The sequence below is a fragment of the Corvus hawaiiensis genome, chromosome 2 (assembly GCF_020740725.1).
Source record: "Corvus hawaiiensis isolate bCorHaw1 chromosome 2, bCorHaw1.pri.cur, whole genome shotgun sequence".
NCBI lineage: Eukaryota > Metazoa > Chordata > Aves > Passeriformes > Corvidae > Corvus > Corvus hawaiiensis.
In genome coordinates this window covers 101,835,291-101,859,822 of record NC_063214.1, presented here as the reverse complement: position 1 = coordinate 101,859,822, position 24,532 = coordinate 101,835,291, and the positions used below count along the sequence as shown (strand labels likewise).

General features: G+C 37.1%; 1 protein-coding gene across 6 annotated transcripts; it reads left to right on the top strand.

The window, feature by feature from the left end:
* Positions 1-1,025: 1,025 nt before the first annotated feature.
* On the top strand, positions 1,026-24,532 carry PNPLA4 (patatin like phospholipase domain containing 4). 6 transcript variants are annotated; one of them, XM_048328807.1, is made up of 9 exons: positions 1,026-1,233; positions 2,130-2,429; positions 3,138-3,264; positions 8,826-9,010; positions 12,929-13,023; positions 13,188-13,323; positions 16,598-16,663; positions 21,649-21,801; positions 23,745-24,532. In XM_048328807.1, exons 2-9 carry the CDS (start codon positions 2,271-2,273, stop codon positions 23,805-23,807), a joined length of 984 nt encoding a protein of 327 aa, XP_048184764.1. In that variant the 5' UTR covers positions 1,026-1,233; positions 2,130-2,270; the 3' UTR covers positions 23,808-24,532. The 6 variants fall into 6 exon arrangements, with proteins under 6 accessions (XP_048184764.1, XP_048184757.1, XP_048184746.1 ...); XM_048328800.1 differs by having other exon boundaries at positions 1,029-1,233; positions 21,652-21,801; positions 23,696-24,532; XM_048328789.1 differs by having other exon boundaries at positions 1,032-1,233; positions 23,696-24,532.

The window sequence follows — 24,532 nt, the reverse complement described above, 5'->3', positions numbered from 1 at the left end:
TCCTGACATGTTTGTGACTTGCCACAGCTGTCAACCCAGTATGAATTTAGATGCAAGTGTGATCTTAATGATAGTACTGACCACTAAAAATTAGAACTCTGGCTGTAATTAAAGCAAGATTTTTTTCACCACTAGGGCTCATCTGGCATTCTCATCTAAAAGCTCATGCTGTAAACATGGGAAAAGAGTGCAGGATGATGAAATGAGCAGGCAGTAACTCCTCAAGACAGTGTCATTGCTGTAAGACAGGCAGGGCTCTGTTTCGTAACTATTGCTCTTTAGCAGTTGAAAGGCTGGCTAAGCTGAAGAGACCCTGTAGACAGCAGAAGGTGCCAAGATTCCATCAACACAGCTGCACCTCCTTCTATCCCAAATCCTAGTATCTCTCAGATACTAGAAAAAAGCAAGGATAATAGATGCTGCAGGTGAAGGAGACTAATCTGTGTGAAATCTAACATAGTGTTTTTTCACAAGTTTAGTTCGAACCCCAGTCAGACTCCAGGGAGAGTTCACACATCTACACTTCTGTCCCACAGGCATCTTTGCCCTCCCTCGGCATGTCCTCTTCCTCCACCGCTGGCTGCAGGATCCATCTGCATTTTGAATCTGGGTGCCGTGTTTGCTCCGGCTCTCGCTTGACAGAGGGGTGAGTGGACTCACCTTAGTAAAACGGAAACACTGACACAAAAAAAAAAGAAAAGAAAAGAAAAAGGGAGAAAAAATTGTAATCTTTATAATCTTTATTACCCTGAGGCCACCTCGTCACCAACAGGTGGGCGGCCCGGCACAAGGGCGGTGGGCGGTGCTGGGGGTGCGGACACCCGCCCACACGGCAGCAGCGACAGCCCCCGGAAGGGCCGGGACGGTCCCGCCGGCACAGCCAGCGCCGCCAGCCCGGGGCCGAAGCCGGGACGATCCCGGGACGATCCCGCCTCACCGGCCGCGGGCGGTGGCCGCTGCCGGGCCCGCGCTGCGCAGGCGCGCGGGGCCGGGGGCTGGGCCGGGGCCGGGCGGGACCTGCCGCGACGTGCCGGTGCCGAGCGCCATCCGCCGCTGCGGGGGCTGCCGCGGGGACCGCTGCCGGGGAGGTGGGGCCGAGGCGAGCACAGTGCCGCCGCTGCCTCGTGTAGGCCGCGCTAGGCCCCCGGGAGGCCTGCGGGGAGGCGGCGGATGATCGGGACGGGAAGAGCCGTGTCCCGCGTAGGAATCGCCCGCCTGCTCTAAGCGTCCAAGGTTAGAAGGCGCAGTGGCTGCACTTCGGCATTGTGCGCCCCGCGGTTGTCACTTCACGTTCTGTGTTTATTACCTTTAAAAAACTTGTCTCGCTGTTTCGGCTCTGCTTTGCTTGTTTGTTTTGGTTGTTTGCTGAACAAAAGTGGAGGTAGGAAAAATCCAGTTGCACCATAGACCTGATCTCATGGTGCACGAGATGAAACAGAAAACCTGTAACTCACTTACTTGGTTGGGATTAAGTTAGAAGTTGGCAGTGTTCCGCTGAGACCTCGCGACAGAGGGTCACACTGGGGTTGTTTGCAGTGATGGTCAGGCAGGAACCTGCTTTTCATCGGAACGAGCACAATTGCATACATTCTTCTTTATGGTCAAGGTGTAAACCAGGCTTACACTGGGTGTGTGAGTAACCCCTGTGCTATCTTAGGAACAGAGAAGATAACAAGGCTTGCTTTGTACCAGCCAGCATGCTGTCTCTTAACTGGGATCTTGACACCAGCACTTTGTTTTAGTGAAGAAGTTCTTTGAAGTTGCTGGATCCACAGTTTTCAGCTGAGGTAGAAGGAGCAGTGTATTCACGTTGTTAAGGGACAGTTTGTTTGCTCGGGGCTCTGTGTTATTAACAATTTTAGTTCCTTCTGTCTCTGAAATGAGCAATTGACTTTATGGTCAGTTGTGAACAACACGGTACCAGATGGGGGCTGGTGAGAGGGAGAGAGAGGAGCTAGTGAACAAAACTCTTTCATTGTCAAACTCTTTCATTGTCAAGCGAATCAGCTGTCAATGCCTCTGTGTGTTAGGGCTGGATGGGTGTGAGGAGAGCCTTGTTACAGTATCAGGACCTTGATGTGCAACTAACCTTTCAACTACTCTTTTTTTCCCCTAATGTCTTTAAACAGGGAATGCTTAGAAGAAAGTTTCTGCCTGTACTTCTGTGGTGTCCAAGCTCACCTATTGATGCTTCCTTTGTAACTTCACGGTAAAACAGCTTCTGAGAGTATCAGTTTGGTTACCACATCACTTGGATCACTTTTAAGAAAATGTGGACTGCCAAAAGACTGTGTAGTGCTCAAATACTGTTGCTCCAGTTAAAAAAAGGCCAATTGTGTAGTTGCATGTTTCCCAAAACTCAGCAGTTCTGGATTGGAATTACAAACTGTTGCACTATAAGAGTGCCACATAACAGAGTTAAATTCCAGGTAAGTATTTCTGTGATGCTCTAAAGATATAAGTGATGTGCATAAATACAGTGATAAAATAATTTATTTTATACTCTGCAGAGCTAAGCTTTTGATTTGACAGCATTAATTATGAATTAAAGATGCCTTCAATTTATCAAGGTAAAGGGGCAGGCAGCAATAGGTGCCGGAGTACCAATATTTAGAATGAAGTTTTGAGTCTAATAGTTCTAAGTTGGGGAGAAACATTAATTTTCTTCAAACTATACTTCAGACAGTAGTGCATGATAAATGACAGGGTGATTAGTTAGAGTGACAGTTGTTTAGTGAAGAATAGGACCAGAATTCTCTGGAAAATTACTTACAGATGCAATGTTAGGCAACAGAAGGTGGGGGAGAAAATGGATTGATAAGGGAGGATAAAAACTTAAGAGTTTGATTATAAAAAATCTGTTGATATAAATAAAAATAGTGGGAAAGGACACAAACTAAATGTCATTTTGGACACTGGCATATCCTGACGGCAGGAATTTTCAATATCTAGGTAAATTAATCTTAAATATAAATTGCTGCATGCCTAAGTTGTGGAACATTGAGGTTTGAACTAGTTTAGTGGCAGCTAAGCAGCTGAGAAATTAATCTAGATGACTTAACAATTATTGTTAAACGATGTCATATTTGTTGTTGTTTTTCTTTTTAATAGTAATATGTCTGACTCTCGGATTGTAGGTTTCCAAGGTAAATCATAAACAATCAGAAGTTGATAGAAGAATGGCTACTAGTGCAGAGGAAACCAAAATAGCTGTTGGAAAAAGTCCCAGTGGAGTATGTGATGGAAGACAACATTCATTAGAAGGTATTGAACCTTTTGCTGCCTTCTTCTGAAGAAGTCAGCCTTCCCTACCCTCTGTTGACAGCTTGTCTTAAGGATCAAGGTCTAGAATCTTAATTTGAAAGTTTAGTATCATGTGATGTGTTTCTGTTTTTAATTTTAAGGGGATTATATGCAATTGTTACAGTTTGCAAAGACTAGTGATTTTGTTAAGGTTCTTAATGGCTGGTTAGATATGTACTTAGTATGTTTTTTCCTTCAACTTTGTCAAATTCTTATATTCAGTGAAGGCTGTGAATTGTTATGCTAGTGCACTTTTTTTCCTGCCAGGAATGTGAAAAAACACACATTTCTGTGTCAGTGGTGATTTTTGATTCAGGTAAATTAGTAGTTACACTTACGACCTTTAATTTAGCAGTGCTGCCGAGCTAAACAGTTCTTTCTGTGACTTTGCTTGTTCTATCATTCTTTGCTAATAACTAATCCTCCGATGTGCTGTTATGCCTCATACTTAGCTCCTGTGCTTCAGGGTGCTTGGTCGTTTGCATTCTATGTATATTTAAATTTTGTTTGTGAAGGTGTGTGTACTCAGTTGCTTTGGGCATTTTCAGCTTTTGTTTACAAGTGGGATGACAGGAGGTAGTTACGACAGGTTAAGACACTGGGATGGTACAATGTTTATGTAATTACATTGCTCAGGAAACAGCCCTGTGAGAAACTGTTGTGCTATTTCTTGTGCATTACAATCAGGAAAACAGTACCTGTCCTGAGAAGGCTGTGTGGTACTGTATCATAATTCTTCTGTACAGCCTTGTCTCCTTACATACGTTCTCTTGAAGGTTTGCATTACAAAATGGAGATACTGCTGAGTAAACAGGAATGCCCCCACCTCCAGTAGATTTTTAATCACCAGTGGGTTTTTTTTTCCTGCAGATGGGTAATCTTTTAAAGAGAACTCTTATGTTTATGTTTATTCCTGTGTTATATGGAAAATAATGAAATTGAACAGCCCCAGTGTTCTTCTTGTACATATCTTTTCTTATGCTTCTGGTTTTTTCTCTTGTAGACAACAGAAGCATTTCTATCCCCTTAACCAGTTGAAATCTTTATATTTTGAATTTTGCCAATCATGTAAGATAACATGTTTTGAAAAGCAGTGGCAGAAGTGTTTGCTATGTCCTCTTTATATCGTACCTCTATAGTATGTGCACTGTCCAGCTGAAATGTACTTGTGAATCTTTTAAGGTTCATTGAAACATTTTCTTAAGACATGCCAATATGACAGCTTTGTGTTAATAGGTATTAATATCCTTAATAGTCACAATTTATGCTAAACTCTCTTAAGAATATTTGTTTTGAAGTGTTGTGAAACAGGTGTTTTATACTATTTCTAAGATAGCAAGATTTCTGCTCTCTGCTCAGCTGAAAGAAGTGGTTTGTGTCCACAGGTGACTGTGCCCTATTCCTGTTACTCTATTAAAAATTGTCAGGGAATAGTCATAATGTAAACTTAATTAAATTTCTGTGTTTCCTCTTTGGAGTTTTTGTAATCATACAATTCTTTTTTTTGATCAAAAGTGCAGTGATCTACCAGATCATCAGAACAAAAGACATTTTTGAATCATACTTTCTCTGAAATACACAGTTATAACTTGCAAATCAAGTAATGCCACGACATATTTGCAAGCATCAAAAGAAATGGGAAAATTTATATTCTTTTAAATGTGTCTTGGTTTCCTATACTTGCCTTTCTGATTTTACAGGACATTCATCCAACAAATGCTTTCTTATCTTTCCGATTATTCTGAAATTTCTCTGCGAGGTAAAACAACATTGCTAAACTGCATCTGTGAAGCAGGTAGTTCCTTACAGAAACATGATTCTTATTTATCTGTATCATCTTTCTCATCTGCATCCTTTGTGGGTTAAGTGCTTTTTTACAGATTTGTTGAAGAGGCCTCATTCCACCCACTTTCTTGCAGGTGGATGCATAGTACTGATTGAATATATTAATGTCTGTTTCTTCTCTGTAATGTCTCTGTAATGCTGAGTATTTGCAATACTTTACTGATTTTCATATTCTAAACAAATGAAAGAAGGCCTGATTGTTTCACCAAGCAACAGACAAATGCTAGCTATCACTTAGGAGCTAAACATTACAAGATTTTCAATTTAACGACTGGGTAAAGCCCTGAACAACAAAATTTGATCTGATAGCTGACCCTGTTTTGAGCATAAGAAGGTTGGGAAAGAGGCCACTTGAATGATAATATGATTCAATGATTTCTCCTTCTCATTATTTACCACTTACAGAGTTGATAGATGTATGTGCATACCCCATTTCTCAGTCATTCAGCTAGATGTAACCACTGGATCTGTCATTTGAGCATGAATGTCATCTGCCAATTAACATTTGTACTGAGGAATTTCAAAATTTTTTGTGTATATGACAAATACTTAATGTATACCTGAGAATTGATCCTAATTAATAGGAATGTAGTGTCTGGATAACACAGCCATGCTATTGCTACTCTTAATTTGAGGTTCTCATGGGGAATCTGTAAAACAGTGTTGTATTGCATGCCATACAAATCCAGTCGATCAAGTACTTCTGTTCACTAAAAGTAAAAAAAAACCTACCTTATTTTTACATTGTATTGATTTAATCTTTTTGAATTTGAAATTAGTCTGCTCTTCACAGAGTACGAGACTAGCAGCATTCTTGAACAGTATTTCCTTGACTTGAAATCTTAGCGCTGTTTGTTCTTGTGTGCTTGCCTCTCACTGAATCCTTTTTTCAGTCAAGTGACTGATGTGAATACTCAGTCAATAATCTCTCTTTCTGTCTCTTGGGTAGGGAAATGAAGGAGGCAGAGAAGCATGGGATCTAAGTGTTAAGAAATTAACTCACATGAAAGAATGAGTGCCATGTATCCAGACACTCAAAGAGAATAGTAGTTACTTGCAGTAACTGGTAATTAAATTGGACTAAAGCTCATATAAGAAACTACAGTTTCCTTATGAAGGTGTGTAAGAGGAGGCATGGATATCTGACTTTAGTCAGATATGTTTGGTAGTTTTTGATCTGAGATTCAAATAGTTTCCTCAGTTCACATAACCTCCTTTTCTGTTCTCACTGTAGAGAAAATGTACCAGCCACTTCTTTATACAATGAAGTGTGATTTTTCGTCCACATTGGTTGGGAATTTTTCTTTTTAAAAAAAATCTTTTAATCTAAAATTTTTTACTGTAACCATAGATACTCTTTGTAGTTCTCATCTTTTTTTTTTTTTTGATTTGTGATCATTTAATTATTTTCCAGCAGAGAGAAATACTTTTTGGAGTATGAGCCTTGTAGAAGGTTTAAATCCGCATATACATGTACATAAGCATCCATACACTTATTTTTATTTACATAACCTTATTATCTTACAGTTGTGTTTCTTAGTTACATTTCATAGGTCCCTTAGATGTAATTCTTTGTATTTGTGAACTCATACTTTGCATATTTTTTGACCAATCAGCTGTGTAAACATAGTTCTTATTTCATGTAATGCTTCACAGTAGTAGTTCTTGATCTTGAGGTCTGTTTTGGGCAGAAATGGAGTTGATTCTTCCATTCCTATGTAAGAATCCAGTTGTTTTAACCAGTTTCATCTTTTAGTCAGAGTGGTCCGTGATGCAAATGCATCCTTGCTCCTAATTTGTGCAAGGTATGGAGACAGCTGCAGCAGCTGGTTAAACTCCCAAGAGTTTAACTATCCTGAAAGAAAGCCCATTGTGACATCAAACTTCAAAGACTGTTTTAGTTTTCTTCTACTCTATTAAAAAAAAATTTAAAAATCAAAGTAGAGTTGTGTTTGTTGTTTTCCAGTAACATCCTGAGTAAACTTTTTTTACCTTCTATTCAGCACAGTGACTTTTCTTTAAATGAAAAGATCCTTCTTTTTAAAAATAGTAAATCAGTTTATCACTTGCTTTGTTCTAAATACCTTTCTCTCCTATTGTCACAGCAAGAGCCAACTTCTGGTTCTTTCTATGAGTACCATGTGTTAGATTTGTTACAAGTATTCCTACTTAAAAGTGGATATGGAAGTGTTTCCAGTGCAGATGATAAACTATGTGTTTTAGCAGACTGACTGATCCACCAAATATTCCCTGGCACTATGATATGCTCTCCATCTCTCTCTCTTGTTCAGTAAAATAGCAAACCTGGTTAGATCATTAGGTCTGATTTTGATCATGCTGTGGTAAAGCAATTGGGTTTAGCATGTCTTATCTAGTGGTTTTGAAAGCTGTTTCTTATCCCCATCTTTCCTGCTCTTCCCATTTCAGAGATGAAGAGATATCTATAACAAAAATATGGTGCTGTATATGTTTGCCTCTCTTCATCAGGACTGATACAACAGTTTCTGTCTTCTATTCCCATTGATATTGAGATGTACCCAAGTATAGTAGGGGGTTATTTTCAATTCAATGTGTGCAGTATCTCTTACATCTGTAAAATATAATCTGTGGAATACCTTGCTTTCATAATGTAGTTATTTGCAGAAGCAGAAGAGCTAATAAAATGTACAGCATTCTATTTTGTTTATTTAATTAACTATCCCTAATAATCTGAACTTATGCTTACCATTTGTGGTGTTTTTTTGTTAATTTTAAAATCTGCCCTTGACACCTTCAGAGTGTGTGTGTTTTCATACATTTAGTGCTTTGTATTTTACGTTGGGTTTTTTTTATTCCTTCTTATTTTAATAGTACCAGCAATATGTTTTGTAGTTTTCTTTTTTAAACTAGTAATTACTTTAAAAATGTCTATTAATAATTCTAGTAAGCAAATGGGTTTCAAAGATGACAGAAAAAATTTGTCTCTTAGAGAATTATAATGGATTCAAGGCTCTGCTTGTGTAAGGAGAGTATGAATCATAGAATGCCCTGGGCTGCGAGGCACCTTAAAGATCATCTAGTTCCAACCCCCCAGCCATGGGCAGGGACACCTCCCACTAGACCAGGTTGCTCAGAGCTCCATCCAACCTGGCCTTGAATACTGCCAGAGACAGGGCATCCACAGCTTCCCTGGGCAGCCTGTTCCAGTCTCACCACCCTCACATTAAAGAATTTTTCCTAATATCCAATCTAAATTTTCTCTCAGTTTGAATCCACTCTCCCAGTCCTGTCACTACATGATGAGACAGTAGCCAGCAGTTTTATAATTAATTTGACTTTTTAATAAAGGTGGCTAACAATGTTTGTTTTCCAAAGGTGTTCTTTAATCACTGTTGTGTAGCTACTCTTAGTTTGCGTTTCTTTGGCAAATCAGGTGAAAAAGTGTAGTTACATTGTATATAAAGGTATATATTTTTAATTGCTTTAAAAAGAGATTTGTGCTAAGGATTATTTTAGAGTTGTTTTCAGGTTTGGAGATACTCAACTAACTGCTGATTGTTTGATGTATTTAGTAATCAAAAGCTTTTAATGTTCTAAAGTAACCTGATTTTTGTTATATAGATAGGGTAAGTTAGCCAAAAGAATAAATGTATGTTGCAACACAAAATTTTTCTGACTGTGACACTTTATGTCCACAGCCCAAATGAAACATATCAACCTGTCCTTTGCGGCTTGTGGCTTTCTGGGCATTTACCACTTGGGGGCAGCAGCTGCTTTTCACAGGCATGGTAAGAAGTTACTGAGAGATGTGAAAGCTTTTGCAGGAGCTTCTGCGGGATCTCTGGCTGCCGCTGTCTTGTTAGCAGTGCCAGAAAATATAGAGGTAAATTAATAAACTCGTAGGTACAGGCCATTATAATTTTTAAAGGAATTTTTTTAATATAATCATCTTCCATTCAGTTTATTAAAATGTTTTGTTTCTTGTTTTTTCTTCTTTTTACTTGCTAGGAACAGGACTCTTTTGTCATGTTTTCATTGACCACATCTGTGATTCATGAGCAAAAAGGTTTATGACAAAAATATTTCATATGAACTTTATATTTTAATCTGTGTAAATACAAATCTCATGTGTGTGAATGTTGATTTGTAGGCAACAGGTATACTTCATTATACCAAAATGTATATTTACTGAATGATGGTACATTACACAGTGAATCATTGTTCTCTTGGCTAGAGATATGCTTTGTTAAGCAAGTGCATTGCACCATCCTTTCAACCTTTTCTGAAAGGAGATGAAAATGGTAGATGGAGTGTGTCTTCATAAACAGGTCCTACCTGCTCAGAATTTTTTCTTGCTGCCTGTATTTCATTGAACAGTGTTAAATGCTTTTGCATCTCCTTTAGACTCAGTGCAGCCCATGCCTTAACAGCACCCAGTAGGATTACCCTGCACAGCATTCTGTTCTGACATGTGTCTGGGTTGTTTCATCTCCAGAGATGCCACTCCTTTCTCACTATGGATATAGTGTCATGCAGAGACACCAAGGTTATATTCAATGACTACAATGTTAAAGATTCTGTGGAGAGCGTTAGTTAGGGTTTCTTTTGGTGTCTCTTTGCTTGATTTTCCCCACAGGTTAAGGCTGCTTTGCTCTCCTGTAGTGTCTGTAGTGACTTTGCCTTAATAAATGTAGAGGACCAGGCATTGCCAAAATGTTAATATTTCTTGAATAGTTTTAATTATTGTGGGGAAAACAGGCTGTTAGATTTTTAGTCTAAGTTACACTTAGGTTTCAGTCCAGTGAGCATTTGATAACTTTCTCTAGGCCTCGATTATTTCACTTCATTTGATTCAAAAATAGTCCCAGCCAAACCCTACTTTGCCACTGATCTTTCTGTTTGTTTGTTGGTTGTTTCTGCTGGGATATGAACTCAGCTTGCAGCATTAACTGTACTTCTGTTACTTTCAGCAATAGGTTTGTCCCTGGCTTCTTTCCCCCACCCCACTCCCCTGGGAGCATTCCTTATATGACTTGGTATTAGGCAAGTTCCACTCTGTTGTGTGGAACCTCTTTGTATTCTGTGCAGGCATTACTCCCCTTCTGTCACCTCTGACTGGTAGTTCAGTTTCAAGTTTGCCTGATATAATGTGTACCTCTGACTTTAATTTCCTCTGTGGTGAGCATGGCAGCTCTTTGTTAGCCCAAGGAAATTTTTCTGCTTATTGCAGACTCTGGGTATGAGCACTTGTTCTCAGCCTGGTCCAACTTACAAAGATCTTTCTACGTAAAAATATTAGAACAGTTTTTAGTTTTTGTTTGTGGAAACTAAGTCTATATTACATTGAGTCTGATGTATTTTTCCTTGGAAGTTTGTCATTTTATTGCAAACTAAAGAAAGCTTCATGAACTATCTATTCCTTTCCATTTTTATGTACTTTTTAGTTATTCTGTTATATTGTTTAAATGGAAAATTGAGAGTTCTTTTCTCAGTGGGAATAATACTTTCTAATTCTCATGGAATTTAAGTAAAGGCAGTGTTCTGTACTGGATAGAAATGCAGTAACGATAACGATATAATTATCCTGATATGAAAAGTTAGTTCTATCTTGAAATATTTTATGTCCACAAATGTAGCTCTTAATCAGTTAATCATTTTTTTCCTTTTTTTCCCCCCTCTCCCCAGAGATGGCAATGTTAGACAAGCCATAATTAGGACTTTCTTCATCTCCTAATCTCAAAGCTGTAATGCAGCCTGTCTTTACTTGGAGAGAATGTAACATTGAAGATTTATTGTTTTGACTGTTGCTGTTCTAAGGCAGTTTCCAGATGTTTTTCTGTCATATATTGGATTTTTGTCACTGTTTGAAAAGGCACGGGACTTGAGAATTCTAAGGAGGCTTATTTAGTTATGGATGAATGACTGTTTATTTTAAAATTACCTTGGTCATGTTTGATATCAAGTTTGCATATCTCAGTACAAGCAGTTACAATTTCTAAGCACGGCCTCAGTCAAAATTTAAAATGCAGATGTATTGTTGAAAGCTTCTAGGACTCAAATTCTAAAACAATTCATAGCTGTAAGAAGTTGTCTCTTTTGAGAGCAGTAATTGAGAGTCTAGATACAGTCCATTCCTAGCACTTGTAGTATGGAAAGTAGTTCTCTGTCATTCCCCTAGGTTTGGATTCATCCAGCTCCCCGGTACTCTTAGCTCCTCGTTAACTTTATTTAAGCATCTTAAATATTGAGATAGTAGGTCTGAGGTGCTTCTATGTAGGGTTTTATGGGTTTCTTCTGCATTTAAAGAGAGAGGTGTCAGAATGTGCCTCTATAGCAGATTGACTACAGAAGAAGCCTAACTGCCTGATGTAGAATAAATTCAAGACTTAGTGCATGTAACTACTTTTATCTTTGAGCTGGCAATGACAAGTACGTTATAGGGTAAAGGTGCAAATCTAACCAATGTGAAATTAAGTAGCACAAATATTTACAGTGATTGTTTCTTTAAGAGGTTTAAGTCTTAGTGAACTTTTTTGATACATTTATTCAAAGGCCATATAAAGAAAGTGGATGCAAGAACTGTATTTCTCTTTCACTTAGATGAGTGCTCTGTCATATAAGTGATGTGAGGAAGTTTAACTGCTTCAGTCAGCTGGCTCTGATCTCAGGTTAATCCTCACCCTAACTCCTTCCTGGTTTTTCTTTCATTGGTTCCTGTATCCTCTTCCTCAGTAGAATACATTCATGTCTCTATTTTTTTTTTTTCCTTTCCTTTCCTTAACCACTGGATAATTTATTTTTTTTACTATCAACATATTTGTTCTTTATTCAGGGACCTAATAATCCAGGAAACCCAAACTATCTTTTTCTCATGTGGTTATATAGGTGAATGTGGGTATAATATATTTATAGAGTACCAATTTCAGAAGGTTGCATAAGATTGAGTTTAGTTTTTTCAAAGTCTCTAGAATCATTAGAGAAGTCTGCATGAAAGGATGAAAAAAGGATTACAAATATTGAATAGTGAGTCTTAAGCGCTCAGGATCTTAATTCATTGTTTCAGCATGTTACGGCTGAAAAATAAATTATACCAATTCCTTTACTGTCCCTTTGGAGTTGGTATGACTCACACTTCAAGCTATTTTCCTGCAGTCATTAATGCTGGGCATTTCAGCTTGTGTAAAAGGTTCCTTGTGCAGGAATCTGGTGCCTGGTTTTCTGCAGTGTCATTTCTTCCTATGTCATCCATCATAGTTTTCCATTCATTAAATACTTCTATAGTATTTTATGAATAAAATATGTATATTTGTTAGTAGCTTGTTTTTTGTATTAGTGAGAAGAAATCATTGTAATTTTTTTCTTTTTTATTGCTTATAAGCATCTTAAGGTACTTGTGTCTGGTTTAAGTTCTGAAATAGACTTTAAAATAAAAGGTGGCTTTAGACTTTGAACTAAATGATTGTTCTTGTAATGGCATGGTCTAGGGAACTGATTATTTAGCAGTGGTAGTATATAGAAAAATAGCCTTTAACTTTCTTTGGTTGTTAAAGTGGTATCCTTGTGAAAGCTTATAATTTTTTTTTTTCATTAGGGATTTTTTTTTCTTATAAATTAATCCTTAGAAAAGGATCAACGTTTCGTTATGCATGTCTTGTTGCAAACCAAGCACACAAGGGAAAATATTTCAGTTTGATCTAATAACTTTTTTTAAAGCTTTAGCCTCTAGTATATTTTAGGTACTGCAGTTGAACATGCTTCCGATCACTAAAACATCTTCATGGTTATTATTTTCCATTTCCAGAAATGTAAGCACTTTGCCTATGGATTTGCAGAGGAAGTCAGAAGATTGAACTTTGGTGCTGTAACACCTGGTTATGATTTTATGAAAACACTTAGGTACCTATCTTAATGCTTCTGTAAGGTCATTTTTGTGTTGAGCTCTCCAAATGCAAATGGAGAGGGTGCATATTTCTTCTTCGCAGTGGGGTGCTCAGCCCTAATGTATTTGGAAGGTTTTTAAATAATGGTGTGAGTAATGCTGAGCATTTTCTTTCCTCTAGGGAGGGCATAGAATCTATTCTTCCTTCTGATGTTCATGAGATAGCTGAGAACCGGCTCTATGTGTCGGTCACTAACTCAAAGAGTGGGGAAAATCACTTGGTTTCAAATTTTGCGTCCAGGGACGACCTCATTCAGGTAATAAAGTTTAATGTGGCAGTTGTGAATAAAAATGCTGGAGTTTCTTCAAGGCTTAAGAGTATATTATTAATTGTACGGTAAAATCACTGGTTTACTCAGGTAACCACTTGCTACAACCATAATATAAACAATGTTTAAAGCAGGATTCGATCCTATAGCTTCAAAAATTTTGCTAAAATTTATTTGGTGTTTGTGTGTGTTTCCTGCATTGGTTGTTCAAGTTCTACCTTGTAGGCAAAGTGTTTCTAAAAGTAACAGGTAACTAATTGTGCAGTATATGAGAACACAGTAGAGAATCTCAAAATGTTGTAAAAAATTTGCATCTCTTACTTCACTGATACCATTACGTTTCATCACAAAAGAAAATAAAGGAAGTTTAAGAAAAATTGAACAATTCCTACAGGTGCTTGTGGGTAATGGCTATAATGTAATGCTAAGTACTGTATATAAGCTGCGTTTTAACTGTAACTGGGAAGATCTTTTACTGCCCTTCTCTTCATCTGAATGCCACATTTTAAATTTGGATCAGGATTGTATGCATAAGCTGATGTGAGATGGTAGAAGCAGTTCAGATGCTTGTAAAGCAAGTGTTCTTGCTAGTAACTGATCGTATCTTAGTGGAAGACGTACCAAGATATAGCAGGATAAAGGAGGAAATAGAATAAGAAGGAATTCCTTCTTTCCCTATCCTTGTGGATGCTTAGAGCAAATAAGAGATTCTTTACTGTTATCACTTTTAACAAGTGTCATTTTTTTTTACAAAATCTCAAAGTGTGCATTGGGAGTTTGCCTTTAAAGAATAACCTTTAAAATCTTGACCCTGTTATATTCTACATGGACAGTCAGTTCTCAAAATTTATAGGACTTCATCATGCAAATATAATTATGCAAAAAGTTTATCTGAAGTTATGCACTGTTATTTCTAGCTATAGTATCCACTGGTAACAAGCATGGAGATTATTATTCTTTTCATTTATGTGTTTTTGCAGTGAAATCTTCTAACCTTGAGACAATTAGAAGCATCAGGATGACCTTGGAAATATGTACATTTTTACTAGTATTCAGTAGTTTTTTCATTGATTTAGCCATTTCTGTTCTATTCTTTTGTTCTCTATAGTAGCAGTAGGTGGGTTGGAATAATAGTAATAAAATTACACATAACTGCTCATTGGAATGCATTCATATTGTCTGGTCTTTCACAGAAGCTCACAATACCTGTTTTTGTGCATGCCTTCAGCTCTGCCTGTATCATGAGTACAGCCGTCTGAATGTTGGTGGCTGTCACAGGAGCAGGGAGGGTAGAGCTTGTTAGGTTATTTTATTGTATCGTGCCTAGACATGACCTACATGCAAGGCATGGATAAAGGTACTGCTGGGCTGACTGTTTTATAAACAGCAAAACTTCTGTACCTTCTGCCAGAAATCTTTCAATGTCATATGGATTTGGTTTCAATGCTTAACAAACAAGACTTATGGTTCCGAAGTTTTTCATAATGGCTAAACTGAATGTATGTTTCTACAATATTAAGATTTTATCTGTTTTACTATTCCTTGTGGACTTGGAAAGGCAGGTAATAATCTCCCACTTTTGAAATAGTCTTTCCATATGTGAAGACAATCATCTTGCATCAGCATTCGTAGATTTGTAGTTCTAGAAATGGAGGTGAGGGGGAAGAGAGGCCTGATTTTTGTGTTTATGAGGGAGCAAGGCACAAAATACTGATAAATTTAGCTTGAGAATGTAAGGCAGTGCCTAGAAGTCCACACTGGTCTGTTAGTGCTAGGGAAATACTGAAAGCTTGTCCTGCCTCTCCTCACTCTGGAGATCTCTGGAGTGACTTTATAAGAAGAACAACTGCTTTCTTCCGTCCTCTCTTGAAATGAATTCAGAAGTTGTAGGGGTCACCTGGTTTTGACTCTATTCCTTCAATAAATCTTTTTTTCCCCATTTCTCTTAGTTTAGAAGGGCCAAAGTTACTGAGATGGAGTTGAAGAGAGGAGAAAGGGTGTTGGGCTGGGGAAGAAGTGGACGTTGGGAACTTTGGGAACCTTGTCTTATGCTTTTATGAGTGAAAGGCCTGTTTGGTAGAGAAATAACTACAGTTTTGCATAAGGGAACTGAGAGAGCCTTTTTATCTGACCTCAGACAAAGCTCCACATCAGTAGGAAAAGAAACAGGCAGGAAAGCAGTTCTCAAAGTGGAAGCTGAAGACTTCATATACATATACAGTGTTAATTAAAACTTATTAGGGGAACAGAGGTGCTTAATACTGAAAGTAGCTTAAATTTTGTAAAAGTAAATGTAATTCCACCCAAAAAAGCTCCAGCGCTTTCTTCCATAATCTCCATGGATTGTGATATTTTTCTGCAGCTGATCATCTTTCACACAGTGTATACACCAGTTTGTGACCTGCTTCTGTTCCCCAGATTGGTCTTTCATGCCACCACACAAGCAGTGTGCATATTCACCCGATTTAGCTGTATGAAAAATTCTGACATACTGTACTTCGTCCACGCATTTGCCTCTTCTCCTGGAAGTTCTGTATACTGATTGCTTATGTATATGTGAGTGGATACATAGGTATAGAGATACCCACTCTCTCATAGGTATTGCTGTGAATGGATAGGACGGTATATGTGTGTGCAAAGCTGTACATGGCAGAAGAGGTGTCCTGGTCTAAAAAAAAACTTAAAAATCAAGAACAGCTGTAGACAGCAATGAAGCCTTACAACAGGGGAAATAGTATTTCCTTAATACTTGAATTTATTAAATAAAAACATTGATAAAGGTATGCATATGTGAATTTTCAGGATGTTTGTGGTATTTTTGAAACTTTGAAAATCTGATTTATTAGGAAAATAAACACTATATTAATATGCTAACAGAATGACTTGGTCAGCTTCTTCTTTGACAATATACTGCTTTTTTTCAGCATGTGCGTATTTAATTTCTTGAAAACTGTAGATTTACTTCACATTCTGCAAAACTAAGTTCATACTCTTGAATCACATTAATCATTGAGTTAATTTTTGATACTTTGTTTTGAGAGTTGTCACTGTGAAGTCATAAAAAAGCCAAACCCTGTTGAATAATTTTAATCACATTTTGACATACCACAACAAGAAGACATTTTGAAATGACAGTGGATTTATGTAAAACTAATATATTGACTGGTAAGTATGTATGAAAATATGTATTGGTTCTAAATTACTTTGTTTCCTTTTTTTGATTTTTTTTTTTGCTCTATTCTTTCTGCTTTCTTCTGTCTAGGTCCTGCTAGCAAGTAGTTTTATACCAGTGTATGCAGGAATTAAGCCAGTGGAATTTAAAGGACAGGTAATTTTTCATTAACTACCAGCTTTCTTTTTATGTGTTCTTCATTTATGGTGTAATGATTTCATCTTAAGGGAAAGCAACTTCAATACCATATTTTGTATTTCTTATAAGAAAACATTTTCACAGTTGTCTTTACTCTGTCTAGCTCCAAGAACTCTTTTTTCTTTCTTACATAAATATATTAACACTTTAAGAATAATTTTAAAAGCATGGAAATGGCTATTTCTTCTTTCTGAGAAATATACGATACTTCATTTCCCCATTCATACAAATGATGCCTCTAGAACCTTTATAACCCTCACAGCCCCCCTGCCAAAAAGCCCCACAAAACCATATGTATTTGCTGCTAGCTAGGTAGTCATTATATCAGAAAGCTTGGCAGCTTTAGAATTATAGATACAGCAATACATATCAACTGAAATATTGGAAGGGTTTAAATCAGTATTGTTTGACTGTTTGAGTTAAATGGAGACTGCTTGCAGCTTCCCAGGGTCTGGAATTTTGTTAATTGGAGTCTTTATGTTGCTTGTGCAATTTCAAAGGCAATATATTGCTGTCATTAGTTAAAGGGAAGAAAGTGTCATTGTTAAATTTCTTGTGGTATTCTTTCAATTACGAAATTGAAAAGTTGGCTCACAGTTTTGTCCAAAAGTTATTTAAAACCCATTTTACTGAATGAACTATTATGATTTGCATAGCCATTGTAGTATTTAATGAAGCCTTTGTAAATTTTTTTTTAGCCTTCTAATATTTTACTGCAGCCTTTTGTCTTTTTGCATTCAAAAGTTAAATCAATGAAAGTTTCATGGAAACTGGTTCTTCTGTTACTTGAAAGCTTCTTGTCATTCCCAAAGCTTACTGCTCTCCTTTAGTGAGATTCAGAAGAGGCAGTGTCTGGGATGAGGTTGCTTGCATTTATAGTTACTTGTTAGAATAATTAGTTCTGCATGTCTGCCCTGCCTTTTCTCATACTCTGTAAAGCAGTGCATTTGTGAATTGGGGAATTTTTTGGGGGTTGGTTTTTTTTTTTTTTTTTTTTTTTTTTGTTTTGTTTTGTTTTGTTTTGTTTTGTTTTTTGGTTTTTTTTTTTTGAGAAAACTGTTGCCTGTATATGCTTTTGATTTGCATTCTTTAGTCCCAAATGTTTAGATCTGGGTGAGAGCTCTCACTTGCAATAGCGTTTCTTTGGTTTGGAATAGTGGGTAATAAGGATGTGTGGGTGTGTTAGCAGGGGCCCCAAAGCACACATTGTAGGGCTGCATACATGGGATGTACTGTCATGGCCCAGACATGTAAGCACCAATCAGTAAGGTGGATTGGATATGGATTTGGGCCTGCAAGGTCACCTATCATATAGCACCATATTCCAACTTTACTGAAAGTTTTACTGTAGCAGACCAGGTCCTGTCTGTCTGTCTAAGGTAACTTCCTCAGGCCATGGGTTCATGGCAGCACAGAATCAAGACTACTGTCTGCTAGCTGCTTGAGTCTACTGGCCTTATCTGTAGTTTAGAACAGTCGATCTGGATATTCTCTGGGCTGTATGTGTATTCATCTGCACACACATCACCAGGTCATACAAGAGTGTTTTTAAAATGTATTTCACTGTTATCTCTGCTGTGTTACCAGCTACTATTGTGCATGGCAAGTAAGGCAGTGTGTTGCACGTTTGTGAAGTGGTATCAGAAAATAGTCAAACCTGTTACTAGCCTGCCCATACACCTGCAGAGACTGAACCCCAGGGTAAACATTGCACTTTAGTTTTATTTTTAGGAAGAGTGTTTTTTGGGAAGCATTTGGCTTCACAAGAGATTAGCTAGTTTACCTGTAAGTGTGCATGCCTGCAGGCTAGACACTTGGGATGAATAAGCTAAATTTTGTGTTAGTAGGGACAGAACACTGTCTGCTCATAGTACGTTTTCTTCTGATTAATGAGCCGAAAAATAATTTGACAAAAGAGGAAGTCTAAGATGACATATGAGAATTTATAGCCTTAACCAGATTGGACTAGTTTATTACCAGGGCTGGGGATTTTAGGTATTCTGGGACTAAGCTTCCAGTAACACTAGTGCAAACTTGCTCCATGTGAAATGATCTTTCTCTGACTTGGTTTTGTGTCCTTTGAGTCTCTGACAAGGTTAATTTTCAAGACAGATAAAGATCCGCAGATGACAAAGTTAGCTGTGTCTGCTGATGAGTCTGTAGTTGGTGTGACTGTAGTTCTCATGGAATAGCTTTGTAAAAACCATCTGCTGGTAAATGGGTAGGTTCTGTTAGTCGAGCCTTGATGTCATTGTCTGCTTTGGGTTTCATTGCAAGTTATTTCACAGCTTTCTCTGTTTCTGCGTTGTACTAGAGTATTAGTGAAACTCATTTAGAAGCTACCAGGAATTTGCCTCATCAGCTAAGAAGTGTTTTTCAAGAATTGATTAGTGAAGTTAAGGGAAGCTGGTGCTTCACTTGTCTTTTTGCAGCAAATAAATGTTTTATAAATTTTTTATAACTAGGAAACATGAGGGACTATAGTGCTAGAATATTTTTGAGTGAAAAACAGTTGCTCTCAAATGCTCAAAAGAAAGTAACAGAATCTACAGAAAATAGTGCTGAATTAACAGCATTGCTCATGCCTTAGTAAATGTTTTGATTTTCAAATAAGTATTGAAGTTACATAAGGGGAGAAGGAGAAAACATAAATAATCAGAATTTTTAAAAATGTGAGAACTTTTAAGTTTTAAAAGTATTAAGTTATACTGGTGAAAAAAACATCAATAATGTCTTTTGTTATGGTGTCTTTGATGTGGCTTAGACAGGGATTCCACTGTACTTTTCACTGTAGGAAACGCAACAAAAAGCCACTTAGGACACCAAGAAACATTGCACATAAATAATAATAATTTACTATTTAGAGACAGACACAAAAAAGCCTTGGTGCTAGAAGTGTTCTGGTATGTTGCAGCTTTACTCACAGCTGTTGCAACAGTGCTGTAATGGGAGTTTGACAAATCTGAAAGATAGCTGTAAATGATCCTGGAATTTTATTCTCTGACTCCTCATTGAGAAATTTGATGTTTGTGCAAAGTGAAGGAATTCAGTAATATATTATGGGTACTGATATCAGCTAATGTCAAGAGTCAGGTACTATAGCATATAATGAAATAACAGGATGAAGAGGGCCATAGAAACTACGAAATATTAATACTTGTAGCTTAGATTTTGAGATCAGGAACATAAAACTCATCTGAGAGAGTGAAGAAAAGAGTGGTGTGGGTGGACTGTGTATGCAGACAAACACACGGATGGATGGATGGATGGGGGGAGAGAGAGAGAGAAATAGATAGATACTACTACTACTCCTTTGCTATGTATCTGTGTGTTAAAGAGTGACTCAACCTATCACCAGATACAGGAGTTCACAGGGGAAGTCAAATGTGGCCCTGGGAGAAATCTGTGTAAAATTAAAATAAGGTTTGCTTTAGAGTGAGAGTAAAGGACACAGCTGAGAGGGATCTATATAACTGATGGATCTCAGAGAATCTCAGGGGCTTCTGAAGAACAAACACTGTAACTGGAGTTAATGCTTTCTGTATAGCAGTACCTACACTGAGAGCTAGTGTCTTGCCAACAGCCAATAATTTACTTTTTGTGAAAGGGTTTTTTGTCTTGGGTTTTTTCGGTTTTGTTTTTGTTGATGTATGTTTGTTTCTTAAATTTGTGTGACTAAGTTCCTGTGGTGTTTTCAGGATTTTTGATGCAAAATTGGTATTATTTTGCCATTTTACGATGGTCACATAGAGCATCACTTACGTCAGGAAAGCAGTCTTTTGCTTGATTGATGCTGAAGAATACTAGTACAATTTGCCATTTCTTTTCAGTGGTCTGTGTTAATGTAACTTGAGCATGATATTCTGGAGGTGAAACTCTTAAGAAGCACTGAGGTGAATCTTACTATTTCTTACAGCATTTCAACTTGCCTGCCTTTGCGTGTCTGCATTAGTCTACATTTTACATAGTTAATGTTTGTTTCCTTTATAATTAGTGAAGACAAAAGCACTTTTTCAGCACAATTAATATGAGATACAATCACCTACTTTAGGATAAGGTGAATCACATGTTAGAAGTGTTTTCTCTCCCTTGATGATAAAGGAAGTGTAGAATTACTAATTGCCTTTAGATGTGTAAAGTTCAGGGAGATGTGTCTGGTCATCAGCCCTCACGTATGATGTCAGTGAATCCATCTAACCAGCAGACTGGTGTCAAATTTTGGGCTATGCATGTAAGCACAGTAAGAAATAGGAAGATATAAATACATTAACATCAGATGTGACAGCTCTCCTGTTTATATTGGAGTGGAATTTGGCCCCTAGATCTCATTCTTCACTATACTCAACTCCTGCAGCAGACTTAGGTCTGCTCCCACTTATGTGATAGTTGTTTGGCTCCTTCCCATCTTTACTCTCCACTGCTGCTGCTGTCTTCTGTAGTGGATGTAAGAAGACATGAGGCTCTGGAAGAAAAATCATAGAAGAGGAGAGGAATCATGTGTGGTTTAGCTTGTGCAGTGTTTACCTGCACATACAGATTGTACAGCTTCTGTTGTCAGTCAGAATAATGTTCTAGAGAAGTATACATTATTGGATATGGTTTATGTGTAATATTAACAGTCTTGTCTTTTCCTGTATGTGTTGAGACAAGTTCCATATGGGGCATTTTATTTTTTAATTAACTAAGAAGTCTTATAAGTGGCTTGATAAATACCTTACACACAAATCTGCACATTATGTCAAATGCTCATTGATTCAAATCTCTGTGTCTATATTGTCAGTTCCTTGATATTTGACACATACTGAAGCTTATTCATTGTATTCTTAGAGGGAAACTTGTAAGTTTTCTTGAGAGTGGAGGAGGCAGGGTCAGCAAGGGTAAGGTATTGCATTATGATCATACTGTGCTGGTGTTATTTTGAAAATATTTCTGTTTTCCCATAGAAGTGGGTTGATGGTGGCCTTACCAATGGCCTTCCTATCTTGCCTGTTGGAAGAACTGTGACGATATCTCCTTTCAGCGGTCGATTAGATATCTGTCCACAAGATAAAGGGCGCGTGGACCTGTATGTTAAGTTAGCAAAACAAGATATGATGGTAAGTTGCTTGTTTCTTAACTTAAAAACACTAAATAGTACTCTTGCAGTTATGTTCATATTGAAGTGTCTATTTTGTGCTTATATATTAGCTTATGTAAAGTTTTGGCATTTTCTGTTTTGCAAATGGAGGTTAAACCTTTTCTTAAACACAAGGAAAGGAAAATGTAGAATAAAGAAGAAAGTTTGAAAAGCATTGATCTAGTACAAAATCGAGCAAATTATAACAGGCTGTTCAGTGTAAATAATACTAGGTTAGTGTAGTGGTTTGCTTTACATATCAGCTGTCTTTGACTAGGAAAAATGTTTATAAAAAAAAATAAAGTTGAATACCAGAGGAGAGGAAAACTGCACAACATTTCTTCATACATACTGAAATCAATTGCTCTAACTGAATTTAAAATGCAAGTTTAAGCTGTACATTTGAAATGGTATATACAGTGACTTGTCACTGCATTCCTCAAGAGAGCTTGTGAACATTTGTGACTACAATGCTTTTTCAGAAGTTCTGTTAGATGTTGCAGAAACATTTCTGTATATTGAAATATGAGACTGATTTTTATTGCCTCCTTTTCATTGTTGACATTCTGTCTTTGCAACCTTTGTCTCACAAACTTTAACCACAGTTTTGCTTTCTTCAACGTGCTGAAAGAAAATCTTGAATAGTGATAGACTAGTGGTCAATAATATTCCATTAGAAAGAAAGATTAACAATAATTAATACTTTTTAAAACTTTTTGTAAGCAGTTTTTAATGTTTTTTTTAATTTTAGCAAAATTAGTGTTAGTAATGCCTTTCTCAATTGGACCAATTTTTGAATCTTTATGGTGTTTCACAGAGAGGTATTAAGCATGGTAGTACTTTGTAAAGGTCATAAAGTATGAGATTATTGATTTCATATATCTTGGAAATTTATGCAATCACTGTATATTTCTTGGTTGTGTTTTGTATCTAGAGGATGAAAAATGAGCTGGTGATTAGTTTAGTTTAGAGACAGAAAATTAATTGCACAATTCAATTGCTTCTGGGGTCATGTGCAAACTCGTGCAGAATCCCAGGCAACATTTTAAACTATTCGATTTGAAGCACCTCTGCTTTTAGGGCTGTAAAAATGATCACTAAGAATAATTTCATTTCAGCAAATTGTGGTTTCATAAATTGAAGAGTTGTACATCTTCATTTATCTATTTTGGAATGTGAATAGTTTTCCGTCTCTCCATCTCCTAGCGTCAGAATTTGAATAATTGCTTCAAATAATGAGGATGATTTTGATATTGTTTTGCAAATTTGTTTATAATAATGTGGCTAAGTATTACATTATTTATATAAAAAAATTGTTCAGAACACTATTGAATCTATTTTTAGTCTGTTGTAAACAATTTAATAAAGTCTGTATTCAAGAATAAAGCTCCAAAAGCTTTTTACATGATCAGAGTGACCAATTAAGATGCTGAGTAGTTCTTCAATTGTTGGTAGTACAAGCTACATTTATACTCATATGTTAAACATTGCCTGGGAATGTTCCCAAGAACATGGTTGTTTGCACTAGTAAGTTGTCAAAATATTTCCTTGCACAAGTTTAACATGTGCCAGCTACCACTCTGCCAGACAGTTTTGGGAGTGTTTCCAAAGTTAAAGTGTTTCAGAAACTTTGGGCAGTTTTACAGGCAGACAGTCTGTCTTGGATGCTGTGAGTTTAATTCTGTGTGTGTGGACTGTTCGTGCCAGTTTGTCCTGGCACTCAGCAGTGACCCTGGACTTGGTTAATTCCTGGTGTAGACAAAGCCATGCTGGTCTTTTCATTTTACATATGCTCCATGAAACAGATGACAGAACAGTCACATCTAGGTAAGTTGCATTAATAAACTAATTTATAGCTTCTTGCTCTGTTGCAGCTGTCTCTGGCCAACCTAGTAAGACTTAATCAAGCTTTGTTCCCACCAGACCACGAGAAAATGGAATCATTGTACCAAAATGGCTTTGACGATGCTGTACGCTTTTTATTGAAAGAAAACTGGTTTGAGTAGACAGCTCAGAGAAAAAGTAGCAAAACATGATGGCTGCCAAAACACAGCTACAGGCATCCTAGAGAATCTCAGGGATTGCTACCCCAGTTCATGTTCATGAAAGTAAAAGTCCCAATGGACTTGCATCTGCTGCTGCTGAGAAAGTATCAGTTGCACTTCACAGAGCTGTATAAACATGTCAGAACGGGAGCTGGACGTGCCTGGTGGATGTCTTGTTTTGAGGAGGTTCCGCTTGGATTCAGTTTGCTTCAGCTGGGGACTTGAGTGTGGGATTTGTAAAAAGCTTGTGTTGTCATAATTACAGAAATTTGGAAAAGTCTTTTTCAGTGTTATTTTAGAGGAGAATTGGTGTTATAGCATGAAAAATTAAAATCTGTATTATTGACTCAACATAATTCTGCATATTAGTTCTGTGTATTACTTGGATGCTCATAGTGTTACTGATCTAAAATGTAACTTGCACTGTTCTAAAGGACTTGAAAGTTAAATACTAGCCACAAGAAAATAAAACATTTGCACTCCTATGTATTTTTTCCACATTAAAAGTTCTTTTTTCGGTGAATGTTTTCTTTTAAAATTTTAAATACTACGTGAATTTTTTAGAAGAAATGTGATATAAAAATAACTGTAAGGAAGGGTGTAAAAATTGTTATATTTATTACATTTTCTTCTTTTGCCAAAATTGAATAAATATATTTTCCTGAA